Consider the following 21,247-nt stretch of genomic DNA (forward strand, 5'->3'; position numbering starts at 1 on the left):
TGAATAGAAATATTTCATAGAAAACAGGCATCCAGTTCTTCTATGTTCTTATTATATAGTATTTGCATGTACTGAAGTCATTCAACTATATCCCCCTATTTCACCTCACTAGATCCATGTGTATTTCTACACTTCAATAGAGCTCTTGTCATCCCTGCAGAGTGGTTCCTTCCATTGGAGTTAAATTGGCATTGAGTGCTGTTGGGTTTTGTGTCTCTCAATCACAGAATAGTTTGGGTTGGAAGGGACCTTCAAAGGTCACCTAGTCCAACCCCCTGCAATAAGCAGGGGCATCTTCAATTGGATCAAGTTACTCAGAGCCCCATCCAGCCTGGCCTGGAATGTCTCCAGGGACAGGGTACCCATCACCTCGCTGGGCCACCTGTGCCAGTGTTTCATCACCCTCAGTGTAAAAAATTTCTTCCTCGTGTTGAAGTTGAATCTCCTCTCTTGTAAAGAAAGCAAACTGGCAAACAATCTGCATTTTGATTTACAATCTGATTTATGAGAGAAATCATCAGGGTTCAGTATGCTGAAACGTAAGTCTCTGAAGGGAACTGGCACTCGTAAGCCTGAGGGGAAGAGAACCAACACCAAGCCCAGTCAGGAATCGCTGACTCGCAGAGCTGCCTGTGGCTGAGTCTTCTGCAGCTTTCTCTTCTGCAACACCATGGGATGAGCATGACAGAATTCAACAACCACTTCGGAAGTTACAATACTTATGCAATGTATCAGGTGGAAAAGAATCAGGCTCTGGTGGTCTTTCCTTGCTTTTTGTTGGGGGGGAAGGGGGGCAGGTTAGCTGATAATTACATTTCCAGTAATAATTTAATCTAGCCACTATAAGCATCATGCTTATGTCAGCTGAGTAATATCAAGTCACCCATTATTTACAATCATCGCAAAACAACCAAAAATTCCTTTTATCGGTGGAAGATGCTTTTATTATCTGGTTAGGAAGAAAAGGTTAAATACAGATAAACATGGCTTTACGCAAACTCCTTTAGAGATGTTACCCAAAATTCACTTTATATATGCTCCCTTTTGCCTGTCCCTGCCATAAAAAAAACCCTGCCTGTCCCTGCCATAAAAAAAACCATGCACTGAGGGAAATTTAAATACCCCACCAGATATTTCAGAAGCACATTCAGCAGAACTGTCATGTGTTCAGACATCAATGTTTAAGCAATTTCTCTCAAACTCATTTCGCAGAGAATACTGAAAAACTTTTAATAGATACTAGTAGCAGTTAAAAGGAAACACAGGCCCGGATAACAGAGTGGTTTTTTCCTCAATGAAAAGATTTGAAGCCTTTACAAATTGGAAAGCAATAGATCGTGTCTCAAATATTTTCTACAATGCTGCAACTAAAACTGATGCACATGCCTCATATCCTGAATAAACTGTTAACTGTCACCTAAAATAGCAGTAATTGAGAGCTACTTATCAATTGTTAGCATATTTTAAAAATGCAGCAGTTTGCACTGCAAACTCCCTCAAAACTAAAGCACACATGTTGCTGTTCTATACCCAATAGGTATGAGACACCACAACTACCAACATTTTCAGGTTTTGAATCTAAATATGCATTTGTGCACATGCACAACATTACAAATTACAATTTACAGACAACATACGCTGATCTATATTAAAAAAAAACTTTATTAAGACCAATCCAAAATAGCAATTCTAATAGTTTACAGTAATAATTTCAATGCATAATTTAAGAAAACTACTGATTTTTTTTTACATACTTTTCCTCTGTACATTCTTCCTTCTGTGTACATACTTTACATAGTAGCATCATAATTTCCCATTGGGATTACAGTACAAATAAGTCTGAACCACATTTAGTGCAATTTCTTTGGTTCAAAGTGATGAACTCTTTTCTCAAAGGCTTCATAAATTTCTACCATAGCATGCACGCTGCTGTCACAAATCCATGAATTAGAAGTCTTTTCTTAAAATTTCAGTCTCCCATTGAATAAATTGTCCAATTTCAACAGAAGTAATCTGATGATCATTAGCAATCAAGAAGCTGCACTATATTCTCTAAGCACTTCAAATGGTAGGCATGTAGCTCATTTTCTTCTGGCTGTGGAGTAGCTAAAAGGAAGAAAAAACAAGATTTGAACTTCCAATTTAATCTTAACACAAAATGTTTTTTCTCAAAGACATCAAATGCCTTGATAGAATTCGTGCTATTTTATGATCTTAACGTTCATATTATGAGTAGCAAATCAAGGACTAATACTTCATTTTGCAAAGTCTGTTCAATTTGTTTTCTTTTAAAAGGCAAGGAGGTTTTTAGCAGCTTTCCAAGCCTAACAATTCCCCTACTTGTACTGACAACAATGTACCATTTTAGCCCAATTATTACTGTAAAGGGACCAAAGCTTTCACAGGGTAAGTTATTTGAGAACTTTAATGCAGGAAAATATAGATCACAACTTCGCATAACTGTAAACTGTAACAATCACAGTTGCACAAAATCTTTTATAGTCAAGATTGATATTTAAATGTTTATTGAGTTACAAAATCAATATTTCAGTCTAGGACTTTGTGTTCTAAAGCAGTACATAAATACATGGGGATCAATGTTATGAGGTGCTAGTCTGTAAAAGCTGCATATTTCCACCTTGTTGACTCAACATTTTGAAAAGTCTCTGATCAGCGGTAGTTATGCTATAAAGAACAATACAAATTTATCTGTTTATTAATATACTATCATTATATGAAATGTTGCATTATGTTATGTTTAATGGTCGCGTTATTAAAGGATGAGTTCAAAACAATAGTACAGTGACAAAATCGAAGAATTTGGCTGACAGTACAAGAAGAATTATCGTGATATGTTCTAGCACAAATACATCTTCTCCTTATCAGGATAATGAGAAACAATGTTCAATGTAGGAAGAATTTGATTGCAATTCTGTTGCGACTATGGGAATTGGGTATTATGTGCCCCCCAATTGATAAACCTATTTGAGTACATTTATAGAGCAATTAAAACCAGTAGGAAAAATCATTGGCTTATAATGAGACATTTTCATGGTTTTGCAAGTTCAGAGTCTTGATGTGACTACCAACCAATAAACCCATTATTAGCTACTGAAGCTCAGGCTACAGACAAGTGTTTGAATATCTTTCAAAATGAATGCTGAGTTGAAGATAGCAACCTATCGTATAAAAGCTACTCAAATGCCAGTTATGTTCAGTGACCTGAGCAAAAAACTCAAGCTTTCAGAAAGTCAGCTAATTCATGGTACAGTATTTTAAGACCAGCACAATGATCTGTTCTGAATCCCATTCTATGTGGCTGAACACAGTGAGGCTGAGCACTGTTAAGTCAAGCCAGTGCTAAATGAACATCTTTTCTTATCACTAAAATTTAAGAATTAACACAGAATTGCACTGTGCAAAGAAAGTATTTTGCTGCAAGCACAGTCAGACTTATTCTTACAAAGTAACCTTAGTGCGTACCTGAGGTCTTTTTATGCTTTGTTAACCAAGAGGCATTCTTCTGTATCTGTATTTATAAGATGCCTAACCATAAACCATATCACTGCTCATGATTTTAGGGACAAAAGTGTCCTTTCAAAACCTTGTAGCGCAAAATAAACCTTATTGTAATGATATAAATTGAAATGTAATAATGATCTGCTTGAGGGAAAAATACAGAATTGGCATTAGGTGAAAGTCAGACTTACTTTTCTTCACTGAAGAATAAGCCTCATCTATTTTTCTCCTTATCGATGGATTCTTCAAAGTCACTTTTGCCTGCAGAACACACACACACAAAATACAATGACTTCGCTTTTTTCCCCACATGTTCACTCTTGAACAGCAAAGTTTAGAAAATGACAATAATTCAGCAGAACATGAAATACAGGATTTTTAGAAGTAGCACATGACTGCATCATCATACAGATTGCATATATATAAGCTGTCACAAATCACAGAGGACAAGCTGCTTCCTTACCATGTTGTTTAACCGCTTAGTCTGAGTAGATATGTAATTAAAATAATGGAACTGCTACTGTAAGCTTTACTTTTTATTTACATCAAGGTTACTATATTGCTTACAGCACAATAAAAGTAACATTACATTTTTTCAAGTATTTCTCAAATACTAACCTTCTGATAGTTGTGGAGCAAAGCCCAAAGTGAAGCTGCTCCTATTCTCTGAACAGCATGACTGTCACTTTCCAAACAGGCAGACAGTACTGCAATCGCTTTATCTAATGAGAAAAATAGAAAAAAACCCACACATCTAGAAAATAGCTTCAAAAACACAGAAATGTGTTTACACGTCTTGATATTTTGTTGCTTGGAGTATACTTATTTCTATGACAAGTATTAGTATGGCAGAGAAATTACAGAAAATTTATCATCAGATTAAATATGCTCACGAAATCATCAGACTACATAGAAAGAAATGTTAAAAAGAATACAGCAAAACAAACCCAAGCAATGCTAAAAATCTAAGCCATCAGTAATAAAACATGCACATTATGCACAGCCATCAGTTATGCACAGGGACTGAATAAGCCATGAAACCATTTTATAAGTCCCAGTAGCCACAATTAGAGCCACATCAGAATAGAAATTAAGATGTTTCCATTTTCCTTAGTACTTATTATGTAGATGACTTGTAACCAATGAGAAATACTTGCCACCCCACTGTATCTACTTTCATTTCCTAGCATTGCTCTAAAGCCAGACTCTACAAGCTTGCTTGTTCACTTCATAACAACAATTCACAGATTATGTAACTGAATAATGAATGCTTAATTAACACAGCAAATCAGCATTTTAGGGAAAAATGAGAAGCATGAAGACTCTGGAAAACCTGCTGAGAACTTATAACAAAGACAGGAGCTTTCTCTCCGCAATTAAATGGGGGAAAGAAACATGCCTTTTACAAAGAACTGAGAAAAAAGTTCTGTGCATGTTGTTACATTAAATATATATGCCACAATCATAACTTTATAATTATCATAAACTTTTTCTGCACAGGACATAATACAAAACAGTTTGTCTCAACATGCATAACTTGAAGGACCTAATAACATTTTGTCCAAATGAAAGATACGACCTTCAGTTACTTCAAACTGATTCACACAAAGAATCCTTCAAACCCCCCCCAGAAAAAACTAGCTGTTTGAAATAACTGCAAAAATCCATTCACTCATCATGTATTACTATACTGAAATTATTAGTCTCATGATAAAACTTTCAAAGCCTATTTATTTGCTTTTCGTTTTGCTATATGTTATTTTAATTGCATTTCTGCCAAAATATGTGTTTCATAATTACTTTTACGAAAATAATTTTTATAAAAAAAGCTTTTCTAAATAACAATGTTGAGTTTTCAGTCAGTAAACCAAACAGTAACAAAAATATGGTATTCAGGAAGACACAATATTCTCGGAATAAAATAGCTTATATACCCTTTAGATACTTACCATTAGCTATTATCTTTGGTTTATTTGCTGGACTAAAACATATGTTATGAAGAATAAGAAGTGCTAGATGTTGGCTGTTCTTGTGCTTGTATTGACACATTTCCAAAATCTGGTCTAAAAAACCATTTATCTTCATGACCATCTGCTGTCCATCTTCCCCAAAAGTTATGTTCAGTAGCAGCTTTAGCCAAAGGGTAGACACATTGCCAGGATTTTTATGGCTTCCTTTCGGTAATGAAAGAGACAAAAAGTTCTGCAGGAAGTTACTCTGTCAGAAGGAAGAGAAAAAATGTTAGAATTTACAGTATTCCATGGTTTGTTCACTGCTGTTTGACTTTCCAACCTGCATACTTGATCAAATCTAGTACTTATGTTTCATGTACATATTTCAGGAAACCCACTATTAGTCAGGGATTTTTGAAAGAATTATATATGAAAAAGAATGCACAACTTCATTAAAAATTTAATAGAATAATTTATGCGGTGCAGGTAGATAAAGGTTGAGCCAACACAATATATTTCTTTAAAGGCTAATTACTACCAAAAATAAGCTATAAACAATTTAACTGGATCAATGCACTACTTGTCTAATATATTCTTGACTCCTTATTTATTACTTTTTGCATTATTAACACATGTTTAAAGTATCACAGAATATTTCAAGTTGGGACGGACCCATATGGATCTACAGTACGCCAGCCCCTTCACTGACAGCCATAGTAATGTCCTCTTATTTTTTGTCAGCTGTGAAGAAAAAGATCAAAGCTCCACAAGCTCAGGGTTTGTCTCGACTTTAAGGAGAGCAGGTAAAAATCTATTCCCCTGTTGCAACAGGGAGATGTTGTAACATAACATTCCTATGAAGAAAAAAAGTCCTTGACTAGAGTACTCCCAGCCTCACTGACCCTTGACAACACATACAGGCATCTGGCTGAAAGTGAACAATCCAGCATACAAACACTTTGTGATTTTCTTCATGTGAATATAATATTGGCAATTTCATTTTCACAGATGGAATTAACAATTCAGCATTGCTTACACTTGCAAAAGCAGAGCTCAGGAAAGAGAATAAAGACTTAAGTACTATCATACTAGAGTGAAACTCTGAAGACGGCAAAAGTCAAAACAACTCACAGAACAGCTACCATGGAAAAGATCTCGAACTCTTCATTTCTACCAAGAGTTTGAATATCAGCAATTTTGTAACTGTATGACCAGATTTTACATAAGTAGCACCACAAATATATCATACTTCACCCTGCCTTTTCTAATTAGGTAATTAGGTCCAAGCACAGAACACGTTAATGGAAATTGAAAGTAATTATTAAACTACTACACAACATGCTACAAACAAACACTTTTTATAATTTCCATGGTGTTAGCTAGTTTTACGATGTCACCACTATGGTTGATTTTCTACATGGTCTGACTTCTTGTCTCAAGTTGTTGAATTCATTTAAATTATCAAAGTTAAATTTAAAAGAAACAGATTTTCCAAAGAACATTTGGTAAAATAGTGTAAAAACCATTCAATAAAAAATTGAAAAGGGAAAAGGCAGTATATCTGTTTATATAATAGCAATAGATTCTACATAACACCCAGTTACTGACATGTAGGGCATCTTCTCTGAAACTATAGTTTTTATAAAGATTATGTTTCACACAGTATATCTAATGATTTATACAATGTTTAATTTCTTGTTTACTGACATGTGAGTTTGTTCCACTGCATGCTCACTCTCATGATCCAGTAGTCATTGCTAACAATATACATATGGGTACTAAAAATTTTACACCCCAACTGAAAATAAGAGGTTATAAAATGCTCTAGCAAAAAATGTGTAGTTCCACAAGATGTTTCCGTCCAGACTATGAATATGACAGAATTACATGTTGCACTTAGGGAAAAGTAACAGAACAAATTAAGAAGACACAATGGTCTTGATTCCCGCAGAAGCATCTCTATATGATCACAGGACACTCCATATTGAAATCTGAGGGTTTATAAGAAAGGAAAACACATCCATCACATTGCTAAAACAAGAATATTATTTGCTTACCTTCTGAATAATGCCTTTACAGTCATGAGACAGAGCAAGGTTAGAAAGAAGACAAAAGACCACCTGTTGAACTGGGCTGTTATCATTTGACACTTGGGAAGCCAACTTCAAGATGTTATGCATTAATGAATTGCCAGCTGCGCTTCGTCCAGATGGAAGTGATGATTGTCCACCACTGGCAGAACAAAGTGAAGCACAACCTTAAAGAAATCAAACATTTATCATATGAGAAACGTACTCACACATTAAAAAAAAAAAAAATCTACAGGAAGAGCAATCTAACAGCTCAAAAACTAAGATGGGATTTTTGAAAGGATTTCTTTGAATCACAGTGAAGTCAATGAGACAGGCTCTGAATATAAATGTGCCTGAATAAAGCATTTTACAGGAATAGGTGTTTACTGTTCTATTGTGCTAGAATCTAAGAGAAAACTCCTCTGTTAAAGAGAACCCATTGCTCCATCTCCTTAAAAGCCAAAACATTATATCTAAGGCATTATACAATTACTTTGTATCAGAATCTGAAGGGACCCTCCAAGACCAGGTCAGAAAAAGGTCCCTCTATACTTCTGAAAGGTCTAATAAGTTTATTAAAATATTTTTTGAGAAATAAAAATGCTGTCTGCATCTGTCATCACCTTGTATCACAATGACATGCAAAATCCTAAGCTACAGAACTAGCTCAAATAAATACAGCAGCAGAGAATAACTAAGTTACCAACATGACATTTCTGCAAAAATATGCAAGTATACATTTTTATTTAGTAGCATTTGTGATCTGCAACAGCAGTTAACTTCTTACATGGCAAAAGCAAATGAAAATGACAGTTTTTAACTGCTACAAACATCTACATGTGTTTCTTTGACTGACTACACTAAGGGGAAGTGCTTAACCTGTTCAGAATAGGTAAGTTTGGGTCACCTCATAAGCCAACTATTTTGAACAGAGAGAAAAAACATGATTAATATAAAACCACTTGCCCTTAACAGTGAAAAAATAAAAATGCAGCCTAGAGTCACTAAGAGTTAAGGAACAAGAAAAACCATCAGAACTGCAGCTTGATTTCCAGTACATCACAGGACATTAATTACATTTTAACTTTATATCCTGTGGTTGACTAACACGTTTTTGACCTTTCTTCAGTCCATATTGAAAAAATGTCTTTATGAAAAAACATATCACAAGGTCATTTAATGTTTGGAGACATTAACTTAAAAAGAGGGTAAAAAAGCTCACAGACTGTGCAGTTAATGTATTTTAACCATGTTAAGTCCTTTATGGTATGCTGACAGGGAGAAATCAACAGATACTTACTTATATGTCTCTTCAAACCACTAGCAAATAATTATCTGAGTCAATAACCAGGATATGGAATAAGAAAAATTCATACTAGAAAAACAAACAGGCTTCTAGTACTGGGCATAATTACTCAGCAATGGAAATAAAGGGTTTCCTCAGAGGAAGAGATGAATCCTTTTGAAAAAATATACTTTAGTCAAATACAAGCTACTGAACTCAATGCATAAATAACTGGAATAAATTTAATACAGTATTAAATTAGATTATTGAATATTTCAAATCCAGAATGTTTTCAAAAAGGGCTAAAGTACAAACTGCACAAAACACTGATATATTGTTCTCTATGAGAGAATTCCTAGAGCAGTACTTCTACAGTATACTAGTTAGTGTGGCATGACTTTCAGTGTAACCTTCAAACATAATGGTTTGAATTAAATGCTATTTAATCCTTTAATACAATTGTACTCTTGCTAAATCCAACAGACTGAAACAGGATCTGAACAAAAGTCTGGAATGTATTAAAATCAAAGCTCTTGATAGATTTTGATGGACCAGTGCTTTTATACTTTCCTTTTATGGTAGTAATGAAATTCTTTTCCCTTTATTATGCTTTTCTGTCTTAATTATTCTGGCTAAATATTTTTATGTATTACATCGTAGAGTGACTCTCATTACCTGCAGGATAGTTCGCAGTGTAGACACAAAGCAAATGCAGAGCTATTTGCATTGACGAGTCGTCTATTAAAAACCATGACCACAGCGAATGCAGAACAGGAATAAGATGAGTTTTGAGTGCTGCCATCTAAAAGAACATGAGAAAGAATTTAAACTACTACACGATTAAATGCTTTGTAAATGAAGTACAGAGTAAGAAAAGCATATTTTTATTTTATTGTGTCTCATTTGTGTGCTTTCAAAGATTGTACGGAGAGTACTGACACTCTCATTTCAACACTAATGAAACTTCCATGATTCCACAAGAAAATTCTTTAAAGGCAATGTCCAGTTTTAACTTCTTTTCAGTGAACATCTCGAAATTATTTTTACTGATACGTATACCCATACTTTACTGTATATACCTTAACATTAAAGTATTTTGGTAGCAAGTCCTAAGGTATATATTCTTATTTTTGTTTCTCTTCAGCTTTGTAATATCTAGTTCCTGAATATTATTTGCTAGCAATTTAATTGAAAATTGAAAATATTGACTTAAACAAAGCAGATTTAGGTATAAAGGATGATAGACATCTGAAACATTTGGAGTTTGGAAACATTTGATGTTTCAATGTGATTATTGAGTTCCTAATGCATGTATGAAATATTCTTAGGAGGTGGGAATAATAATGAAATTTGAAGTATTTCTTGCCCTTTAATATCTAGCTTAGATTTAGCCAGCTTCAAAACACTTTCAAATTAGAAAACAACAATATTATCTTCATTCACTAACTGAATTATGCTCACATTATTTTCGTGTAAGAACACTTACTTTGCATTCTTCGTTTTGAAAGAGGCAGTTTCTGAGGAGCTGCATAGAACACCTTAATTGTTTGATAAGGTTATCCTCCTGTCCAGAGAAAAATATTTGAAGATCATCAACATAAGATCAGAATTAATTTTGTACAAGGAGTAAAGAGATTTCAAAGGAGAGGTACAAATCTAAGGCATCAACATCTCTTCAGCAGTTTCCTTCTGATCTCAGGTAGGATTCACCTCACCTAGCTTTAAATGTGTATACTAAAGACACTTATAACAAGTTACTTGGAGTCATCCTCATCATTATTTATAACCCGCAGATACTACTTTCTAGGGACACCGATCTGGCCAAATGCAGAGATCTGTAATGCAGAGCTCCATTTCTCTTAAAAGTAATGCAGAATGGGTGGGAACACTTTCTAGGTATTTGTTGCATCCTAAAGCAGTCATGTAAAACAAGTCACAGGAATCACTCCTTAGAAGCACCTATTTTTCTTTCTTGGATAAAAACAAGGATAAACTGGCTCTGCCTTGCAGATCTCTACATTGGGTCAGACCAATTCATCCTTATATTCCCAGTGTCTTAGTTCCCTTATCCTTAATAACTGAAATAGTTTCCAACCTGATAAGAATATTACAAAGATAAATACAGACCCTTGGACAGTGAGGAACTATACTGAGATTCAAGTATACAAATAAATAAAATATCTATCTTCATGACAGTGGTGTGACACTAAAAGGCTAATGATGGCTGACCTAACTTCTATAAGGCTGACATACTAAACCACTTCTGAAAGATGATCCCATTTTACCTCAGGAGACTATTTCTGTTTTATCAAGCATAAAGGAACAAAATATAAAATAGGATTCATGCTTAATCTCAGACAACGTGAAGCAACTATGCTTGTTTATAAATCATATCATGTACAGTTGAGGACACTTGGAGAGGAAGTAAAAGTCTTACCTGAAAAAAGTTAATGAAAGTTGGGTATATTAGATGAAAAAGAAACATACAAGTCCTAATTGCAAATGGATTTCATGACTGCTTTGCCTTATTTTTAGCTAAACAAAATGCTAACTCTAAGAAGTTCCTTCAAGACCTTCTCTATGTATTAATTTATTTAATAAATAAAAATAGCACTAAATCCCCCAAAATGCCACAAGATAACACTTAATCTGTAAACTTCTGTGAGGCTGAAAAAGGTATAGATTGTTTTGACAGCACTGTTTGCATTTATTCATTTACTTTAGGATATCTTGATTTTTACTAAGATCCTATTTTGAAGGGTTTTTTTTAAAGCTTGGCTATTTGTAAATACTTTTCATGCCTTTGGTTAGCATCACAGTAATTACTGTGAAAGAAAAGGGTTCTCAGGTAAAATACTTCAGTTACCCTGACAATGACACTAGGTCAAACACATTTTTCCCAACAGTTTAAAGAAAAGAAAGAGAAAAAGAAAAGAAGCTCTGATAACTTCACTTTGAGAGCTGTGCCTTGAAGCTGGTTAAGGGGGGAGCAGTTTTGTGCATCAGCTAAATGTGACTGTGGAAATAATATCTCAATTTCCCTCACATGAAACTAGATTGCTTGTTGTTATGTACTATATATGATGCGGCAACCTACAGTCCCATCTCAGCAGGGAAATCCACCACCAGTCCTTTTGTAAAGCTCGTTTGGAAAGAAGTCTTAATTAAACATAAACAGTGTTTCTGACCTTTCTCAGAGGCTTCTTTCCTTCAATTTCTTTCAAGTTTTAGATTCTTTCTACATATAGCAGATAAGCAAATGTCCACAGCTTACCCTTTCTCAAACCAAGAAGTATAAAGAACTAGCTGTCTTCAACCTCACTGGATACAACCGGGGCAGGAAACCTTTCAGCCTCTACCCCTTGAAGAAGGGATAATAAATGTGTTTAGGAGATCTCAAGAAAAAAATATTTTACCCTTCAAATGTCAGGGTCAAACTCAAATTCTTTTAAGAGCTCATTCTTATAAAACATGGTTCCAAACTCTCACAAATCTTGGTTAATATCTGTTTGTGCCAACACCTCAGAGAAAAACACTAGAGCTCAAACAATGCAGAAATATACTGTAGGAAGATATTTTTTCTGCAATTTCTGCTTTATGTGGGAATGGACAAGATATCAAACTTGACAGCAGAGGTTATTGTCTCTATTTTAATAATTCTCTTAGATGAAAGTGGTAGAAAACCAGCAGACTGCAACAACAAAAATCTTATGAAACCCTTGTATGATGGTAGGAAATAATCTGTCTAGATGTGGTATGGAAGAGTTGGGTGATGTGAGAGTTTGGAACAACTGGAAGGGAGGTTAAAAAAAAAGGCTAAGCAAAGAGATTATGAATGGAGAGAAGAAACTGGGAGTACAGGCAGTGGAAAAAATGTAAATATGACGTAAAAAAACCCCAAACCTCTGACCAGAAGGGACAATTGAGTCTGATAACAAGAAGACAAGAAGTCCAGACCAAGCATTCAGGAGGACAGAAAAAGAATGAGAATTGGAAGCCACATAATATGAGAAGGTAGACATTAAAAAGCCAGGGCTTACATCTGCAAGCAGACCGGAACTGATTCTGGGACAGGAGGGAGATAGGTACAGGAATAGAAAAAAACAAAATGGCTAGCACTGGTTGAAAGACATGGAGAAAGAAAACACAAGAAAGAGAAAAATTATTATTGTGGAAACAAGACGGGAAAAATTAGCTGGATTGGACATGACTGTGAAGTCAAGGCTGACAGTCCAACTGTGTCTGAAAATAATACAGTACTCTTAGTTTGCAGGCTAAATAAATATAAATTGCATTCATCCGTCACCTGTCAGTGCTTGTCTATGTCTGAAACTTTTGAACTCTCAATCAGAAGTCTGCTAGTTGCTGGCTTCAACCAGAATGGGCTAGTTGCTAATTCTGGTCACCTGGACTGAAAATGGGAAGTCCAGAATCCTCCAGTTAATGAAAAGACATGAGACAGAATGACGAATCCAGAGGATGATTGTGTTTTACTTCACACATAGGTTATTTAGGTTAGGTAAACAGGAGCATAGAGTTCTGCAAGAAGAAGCTGGTGCTGAAAAGAAGCGTTCCTGAAAACAAACGGCCTCTGAAAGAAAGAAATGGCCTCAAAACAAATAATGTGAAGATCCTGGCTGGAGGTACGATCCTGCAAGTAGGAAAATATCCTGGCGATCAGAGAGACACACGAAAACAAACACCAGCATATGATGTGATTTTCTGCCTGACTCTCCTGAACCAGCAGCCATGTCCATGTTGGAAAAGGAAGCTGAGACCTAGTGAACATAACTCTGGGTGGGGAGTGAGTGTGTGAGATAATCAAGTTGGTAAAAGCTCTGATTCTCACCGAATCTTAAAGAAGCCCAAGTATGTAGATCTACTTCAAGTTGTAACTTACTGTCTCACCTGTGACAGATACTAACAGTATCCACCTCAAGGAAGAAGAAAACAACAACAACAAGCTGGGAAGTACCTAATTATATAAGTTTATCAGTTCTGCGTTTGTTTTTTTTGGGCTTATGTTTGGTTTTGGTGTGTTTTTTTGGCTTGGTTTGGTTTGTTTTTATAGTTACCTTTTTTTTCTGTGCTTTTCCAGGCTTCAGGGAATCCAAATTCAGCTGTGCATGAATATGTTTCATGTTTTCAATACAGCTGTCTATCAGGTCAACTGGAAGACAAAAATATTAACCTTTAGAAGCTTATTCATAATCAAAAATATTTTCTGAAACATATCTTTCTTGCAATGACCTTGACTACTGTTACCCTCCTGAACTGAGATTAAAGGATTTAGTGAGTTCACAAGTTATTGTTATGTTCTCGATATCAGAAAGTAAGAGTCTTTGAGATGGAGAGTACATAGTTGAACAATCTCGAGAAGCTAAAATACATTTGAGTTCTCTTGCAACAGAGTCCTCTGAGAGGAATGCCTAAAGGAAGGACTGGTAAGATGGAGAGGGGAGGATGATTTGAGAAGAGGACAGTAACTCATAACTCTTCAGGATACCTTCAACAACGTTGCCTAGAAGACCGAAGCTTCAAGAGGTTAGGGCAGGCATTTATCTTACCCGATTCTTCCCTTTCCTTCTTCTGAGGTGAAACAAAGGAAAGAAAATGTTGAGGTGACTCAAAGTGCAAGTTTGAGTTAGGCTCTTTTCTTGAGATCTAGAATATTTAATTTATTACAAGATCATAGGCTCAAGGGATAATTCAGTTTGGAAGAGATGGCCCCCAGAGGTCTTACATTCCAAACTCCTGCAACCTGCAGCCTTATCCAGTTGGGTCTTGAAAATGTCCAAAAACAGAGACTGCACATTATGTCTAGCCAACCTGATCCACCACTTGTCTGCCTTCAAAGGGGAAAAGTCTCTTTACGGCCAGTCTGATTCTCACAATTCAAGTTATGCCCATTCTCATACACCATGCACTGCTGTGAAAAACCTGTTTCTATCTTCTTCAAAACCTTGTAGTTATGAGAAGACTGCTATCAGGTCCTGAAATCATCTTTCCTCCAGGTTGAACAAGGCCAGTTCTCTCAACCTCTACTCTAAGAACAAGTGGACATGACCACCTTGGTGGCTCTCTGCTTAACTTGCTCCAGTTTGTTGATGTCTTTCTTATACTGGGCCAAAACTTGATGCATTTTATTTTAGATTTAGTCTAACAAGTGTTAAGCAGAGGAAAGAGAATCCTTTCCCCTTGATCTCTTGGCTGTGTTCCTGTTAATACAGCCCAAAATGCTGTTATTCTTCTCACATTCAGCTTGCTGCCTACCAAGAAATCAAGGTCCTTTTCAGCTTCCCAGTCAGCCTGTAGTGCTGTAAGAGGTTGTTACTTTCCAGTTGCAGGACTTTGCATTTGTATCTTAAAAACTAGTCCTTGAGAGCTGAACAGGTGATGTTAGAGCTACAGACATCTTCAGCAAATTGATTTCAACCCCAGAACTTCTCTTCCTCTTCAAAACATTTGTGTTGCATCACAGTATGGATGAATTGAAGGCTGCTCTAGCACAGAATGTGAGGCACTTCATGCACTTGCAGTGCCTTCACTGGAAGCCAGGTCTTAGATGATCTAGTGGGTCATCAACAGAAGAACCCTGATTGAAGCAAAGGCTATGTAGACCACTAGTACACTGGGAAAGTGCAGAAAGTAGCTATATAGCATAGGATTTGAGGTTCTGAGTTTTCTGCCACAATTAGGATCAGACATGTCTAGGCTCTCTACTTCAGTGTAGTGTAGGCTTAAAGGACCAAACAGAGCAATAGAGAGATACTAGTAATGAGAAAGTACCCGAGACAAAGTGCACTATCAATAGATATTAAATGAATAGAAATGAGAAATGCAAATTCTCACAGTCTCCCATCTGTTCCAGCGGGCACAAAAGGCCTTTGACTAGAGATTTTACTTCTGTTTTATTACTGTAAAGTAAAAACCTTTAGGCATGAAATATGTTGCACTGCAAGCGGAGAAGGTCCTACTGAAATTGTAAAATGTGAAGAAAGAAACAAAGGCAGGGAAGAAGAAAACTGAGAAAAAAAGTCTCATCTTGCGTTGGTACAGCCAGAACTGAGAACACAGGGAACATTTTCACCTACAAACCTGCATTGGCACAGCATGAAACAAGAACTAGAAGATATTGCCAGCAGAAAACTCTGTTTTCAAATGGATGAATATGCCACCAGCAGCAAAAGCTCACAGATCTCTCATCTAACACAGAGCTGCGATTTCACCACAAATTTTTAAACTGGCTACAACATAATATTTTATCCAGAGCTGAAAAATTAATTTTTAAAATCTTTCCCTTTAAAAATCTGCAAAAAATGCCACTAAAAACTAGGTCTTTTATTTTGACAAAAAGCATTATTATTTATAAAAATACGTAAAACACCTGCAAGCATTTAATTTGTAAAGCATTTAGCATTCCTTTTGAAATGCTCACCTTTCAAAGCACATTTCTGGGCATTTTTACTGACAGCTAACAGAGACAGCAATGCGTTTGTAGCAACTTCTTTCAGTGCATCCTTTTTTCTTTCACGGATCTACAAATAATGCAAATACATTACTGAAATGAAAAAGTGACCATGTTAGAAGTAGCACATCTATAAATATGTTGTCATAATCTGTATTTTCATTTGGATGTTTCATCACTGTACTCCTAGCGTACTCCCTCTCTAAATTCATGTCTATAGTCTGTCTGCATTCAAGTGTTGTATTATTTTTTCCAATTAAAAGGTTAAAAAAAAAAATAATTGCTTCTAAGCCCACTCCTCTTACTCTTTTCTTAAGACTCTACCTTCCTAAAGCCCAGATTCCCAGCCCTGGCATTCCAGACTTTTCCTAACAGTCAGGCTTGTCATGGCAGACAGTTGACTGACATATCTTTAGTGTAAACTCGCTTTCTTCAACACAATGACAAAGAGACATTAAATATTAGTGAAATTCCTTAGAATAAAAATATAATTGGCACAAGAATTATTTTTTTAGATACTTTTCCAACTAGAGGAAAATGGTAGTTAGTCTTATTTTTGTGAGGTCTTTGTGAGTATCATTACATTTCTAATAACATAAATGTAATCTCTGTGCTTTCAAAGGAATATTTATTTGGAGTCATATAACAAAACAGTTGAAAGACAAGGGGCTGTCTGTGCTATATATATTACCCAATACTGACATCGAATTTAATGGAAAATGGCATACACTGTAATCAGAATATAGTAAAATAAGAACTGTTCCTGGATCATCGTAGATGGAAAAACATATTTTAAAGTTAGCTAAAAATATAGCATCTTAAAAAAAACTTAGAAATCTGAAGTAACCACAGGTTCTCACATTTTACACCTCTACATAGCACCTTTTTTGTCTTTAGTCCTCTAGCTGGTATTTGCCTAACAATTATATTTCAAATTTTAATATGCAATTAAAACAAAACAAAAACATCTATGTATGCTGTGGGGTTATTATTTACTGATGTGTACAGTATAACCAGGACTGAAAAGGTTAAGGGATGAAGACTAGTAAAATAATAACTTAGAAAAAAAAAAGCAAAACAAAAAAAAACCACAAACAAGAACAACCACAAAACCAAAACAACCTCATTGATAAGAACAACTGATACCAAATGAAAGCACCAAAGTATGGACATTTATATCTCCCAAAAAATTTCACTTTTGGACTACAACTGCTTTTATTAGATCCCAAGTGAAATCTCAAAGCTATCACCAGCACAAGATTGTTCTAGGTAAATCAGCTGTTTTTCTCTACTGATAGGTGGTAGTTTCTATTTAAATTAAAGAATTTATGTGTTTGAGTAGTTAAAAACATAAAAAACTTAAAGTTTCAACTTGATGCTAATTTATACAACCACTTTACACAAAATGATGAGCTCCTTCAATCCTGCATAACCTAAAATGTAAATTTTGTGATTTATCTAAAGGCTTTTGCCCTATTCAGTTATTAGCTGGTTTTTATTTTTTCTTAGAACTTAGAAATATTTTAGTCATTAAAAAGCATATTTCCCTAGCTATCTTTTGAGTATTTTCCTTTAATTAAGTATTATGTGGCTGATTAGAACTAACCAAATAATTATGGTGAGTTGTCCTGAATTTTTATCTTTTAAAAAAGTTTTAATTTCATCTATTTTCTAAATTTTATCTGAAAACATAGCAGAATTCTGTTCTTTCTTGAAGCATGGTCCTTTATACTTTTTTTCCTTCCTCTGCAATCAAGAATTGCAGTTTATAATAAAAAAGAAAATTTATGTCAATTATAGGGAACACTTAAATAATTAATAATTAATTTATTATTAACTGCCAGTTGAATTGAAAAAGTAACTCTATGTAAATTTATAATGCCTTCTACCAGCAGATTCTACAGTTTTAAAGTACTACTATTAAAGTATTAAAGTGAGAATGGAGACTTAAAATTCTTTTTTTGAAATTATGATGTATAATAAATTTAAGATGTCCCATAAATCCACAGCAGTAGTAGCTATGTTAGTCTGCACCTACTGTAAGTTAGCTGAAGGGGAATTCACACACTTTCTAAAATACTTTTAATTTTATATCTTTTAAAAAATGGTAGGGCCTAAATTTGAGACTTTATGTATAGATTATGGTTTCATTATTACTTTTACTTCTGGTCTTGAAAACATGTACACAAGGGTTGAAGTTTACCTACAGAAAAGCACCAAAACCTTTCAAAGTCAACATGTGCATTTATTAAACTGGTTGTATGCAATAATGCATATTAGTTTAGGACCTGGCCTGCTACTATAATATTCACACCGGAAGATCAGGTCCTCAGTTTGTATTTGCCATTGCATATTACCTTTTCTGTAGATTTAGTCACTAGGATGATTAATGGATACGACTGATTGTTTGAAAACTCTCTCACAGCCTTTTCTATGTTAGTCAATTATTTGTTTGACTGCTTCTCTTGTAGAAAAATCATACAGAATTTTTCATTTTTTAAACAGCTTACATTACATCCTGTGGGTTCCTCTGTCAACTGCCGCTCAGTGACCACCATATATATATACACACACGTATGTATTGTAAAAAAAGAGAAACTATTTCTTTCCTGACCTGTTATCCTTTTTTATGAATCGTATCAGCTATATCCCTTTCACATATTATGAAGCCTCAGACAGCATAGGTTATCTTTTGAGCTCTTTTATGAAGCAAACGTAACATCCATCTACAGGTCTGAGCAATTCAAGAGCAAGTTAAATGCTGGTATCTCTTACAATACTCAAACCATGTCAGTGTCTGCTGTACTTTCATTGGCCTGGCTGCAGTTAATTCTTCATTGTATAGACCTTCTTCGGCTGTCACCATAAGAATCATTACCTTTTGCTGGCAAAGACTGGTATTCAGCTGTGTATACATGTATGAAAATAGAGGAATGTGACTTACAAAACCCTTCTGCCGGACATACTTTCAGACAATCACATTTTTTGTGCCAGAGCCAAGGAGTTCACTTTTAGGCACATAAATAATCATTAAATACAAAAATCTGACCATATGTTTGGGAAATTACGATATTTCTATGAAATGCCCCTGTTTTGCTGTCAGACTCTCTGAAAATCATGTCCTCACAGGAAATCTCTATGCACTGAAATAATCTGAAATTAGTTGTGAAAGAGATAGGGAATTCTAGTTTTAGTGGTCCATACAGTGACACCAAGAACCTCTTAGGAAGTTTTTCTTCCCTAAAAGAGACCAGATTGTCAGTGGAGAGAATGCTACACCCCAATAAATGCTATAGAGAGAGCCACAGGGGTGTAACGCAGCAGCAAAGGAACACAGGTTATACCACAGATGTTAGTGAGAACAGGACAAGTCTTGGTAGGAATGAGGTTATTCTACAAGAACTCAACCACCATAGGAAGAGAGGAGATGAAGTGATACTAAGACAGTGCTATTTTGGTCACACCATCCAATATGCATTAAGACATGTTGAAAAAACAAAGTTTTACACAGCAAAATAGTACTGAATATGATTCTTAGAAAAAAATAATGACAAGACACTGCCTGTACAACATCAGAAATCATAAGCTACATTATGTTATATTAAATCTACATGTTTCAGACAAACACCACAGTTCTAATCATGGATCACTACTATTGTTACAGTGACAAACACCACATAATTTAAAGAATGACAATAAGTATATAGGTAAAAGAACTGATTTGTAAGGGAAAATAAATTAGACATAAGTTTCATGTGTATCTTATTAGTAAGTCATGGAAGATATTTTAACAGTCTCTAAATGTCAAGGATGTAAATACAGAGGAGATAAAAGAATCACTTAGGACAGAATATAAAAGTATAAATAAGAGTATAAAGTAAGTATAAATAAGAATAATGATTTAGAGAGACAGAACATTCAGAATAAGTATCTAGAAAAAAACATCTTGTTATCAATATATACTATGTCAGGCAACAAGTCCCTAAAAGAATTAGTGAAAATACACCACTTGGTCAATTAAAAAGTAGCTTGGAGAATACATGAATAAATGCTCCTTATGGTACAACAACACTGATCTGACATTGTCAGGGACTGAACTAGAAGGCTTAATGATTCATTTTGGTCACAACTTTTTACAAAGGCAGCTGTGAAGAACAAAAATACAGTCATTTATAATGGGGATAAATATGTCTCGAACCTCAAAAATCTCATTACATGTTTGGAAAAGCAGAAAAAAAGCATATTAGTATTTCGCCAAACATTATCTATGTATGATCTCCTCTACATAAGATTTCATTGCATGCTGTTGCAGCACAATTGCCTTGCAAGGCACTTCCTAGAAGTTGCTTCTTTAAAATTGTTCCAGCTTATTACATGAATTTAAAAAACGAGTGTAACAGACATCTCAAATTAAAGAAGTCTTGGTTCATAACTGGAAATAACTTATTTTTCATTAGGTAACTACTTTCCTTTTCAATAGAATACAAAAATCCAAAAATATATCCTGCAATCACATAGTCAAATTTTAAATACCTGAATAATTAATTCAGTAAGCTGAGTTACTGATGCCTGGCATCCTTCAGTGTGATCCAGAAGAAAGCTAATAGTTGTATTCTGACATAAACTCTGTTTATCTTGGAGCTGTCTTCTTCCTTCCTCATTCAAAAGGGAAGAGAGGAACTGTAGACTAGCCGTATACAAAGCAGGATATGTGGTTGACTGATGAATACAATCACATATGGTATCTGAAAGGTTAAACAGAAAAATAAAAATTCTGAATAAAGCTTAAGTGCTTCAGAACTTAGACTTATCAAAGAAAGTGTGAGCCAAGAAGCAACTATACCTGTGCATTGCACAAGAAAAATTCTACCAATTCCATATATTTGACAAGTCTTTAAAAAACTAAGAAAAAAAAAGTTTTACAGGTTTGAATTAATTGCTCTGCATTATT

At 34.9% G+C, this 21,247-nt stretch overlaps 1 protein-coding gene across 1 annotated transcript in view; it reads right to left on the reverse strand.

Annotated features, from left to right (window-relative positions):
- Positions 1 to 1,929: 1,929 nt before the first annotated feature.
- RTTN (rotatin) overlaps positions 1,930 to 21,247 on the reverse strand; it is a 79,725-nt gene continuing 60,407 nt past the window's right edge. Inside the window, exons 40-49 of the mRNA XM_080340307.1 lie at positions 20,830 to 21,041; positions 16,267 to 16,366; positions 13,904 to 13,998; positions 10,315 to 10,392; positions 9,504 to 9,630; positions 7,529 to 7,728; positions 5,469 to 5,736; positions 4,138 to 4,241; positions 3,711 to 3,780; positions 1,930 to 2,106 (exon numbers count right to left, since the gene is read on the reverse strand). Of these exons, the coding sequence (XP_080196433.1) occupies positions 2,024 to 2,106; positions 3,711 to 3,780; positions 4,138 to 4,241; positions 5,469 to 5,736; positions 7,529 to 7,728; positions 9,504 to 9,630; positions 10,315 to 10,392; positions 13,904 to 13,998; positions 16,267 to 16,366; positions 20,830 to 21,041 (1,337 nt within the window). The 3' untranslated portion in view covers positions 1,930 to 2,023. The remainder of the gene's footprint in view (positions 2,107 to 3,710; positions 3,781 to 4,137; positions 4,242 to 5,468; positions 5,737 to 7,528; positions 7,729 to 9,503; positions 9,631 to 10,314; positions 10,393 to 13,903; positions 13,999 to 16,266; positions 16,367 to 20,829; positions 21,042 to 21,247) is intronic.

The sequence above is a fragment of the Nesoenas mayeri genome (assembly GCF_963082525.1).
Source record: "Nesoenas mayeri genome assembly, chromosome: 2".
Lineage (NCBI taxonomy): Eukaryota > Metazoa > Chordata > Aves > Columbiformes > Columbidae > Nesoenas > Nesoenas mayeri.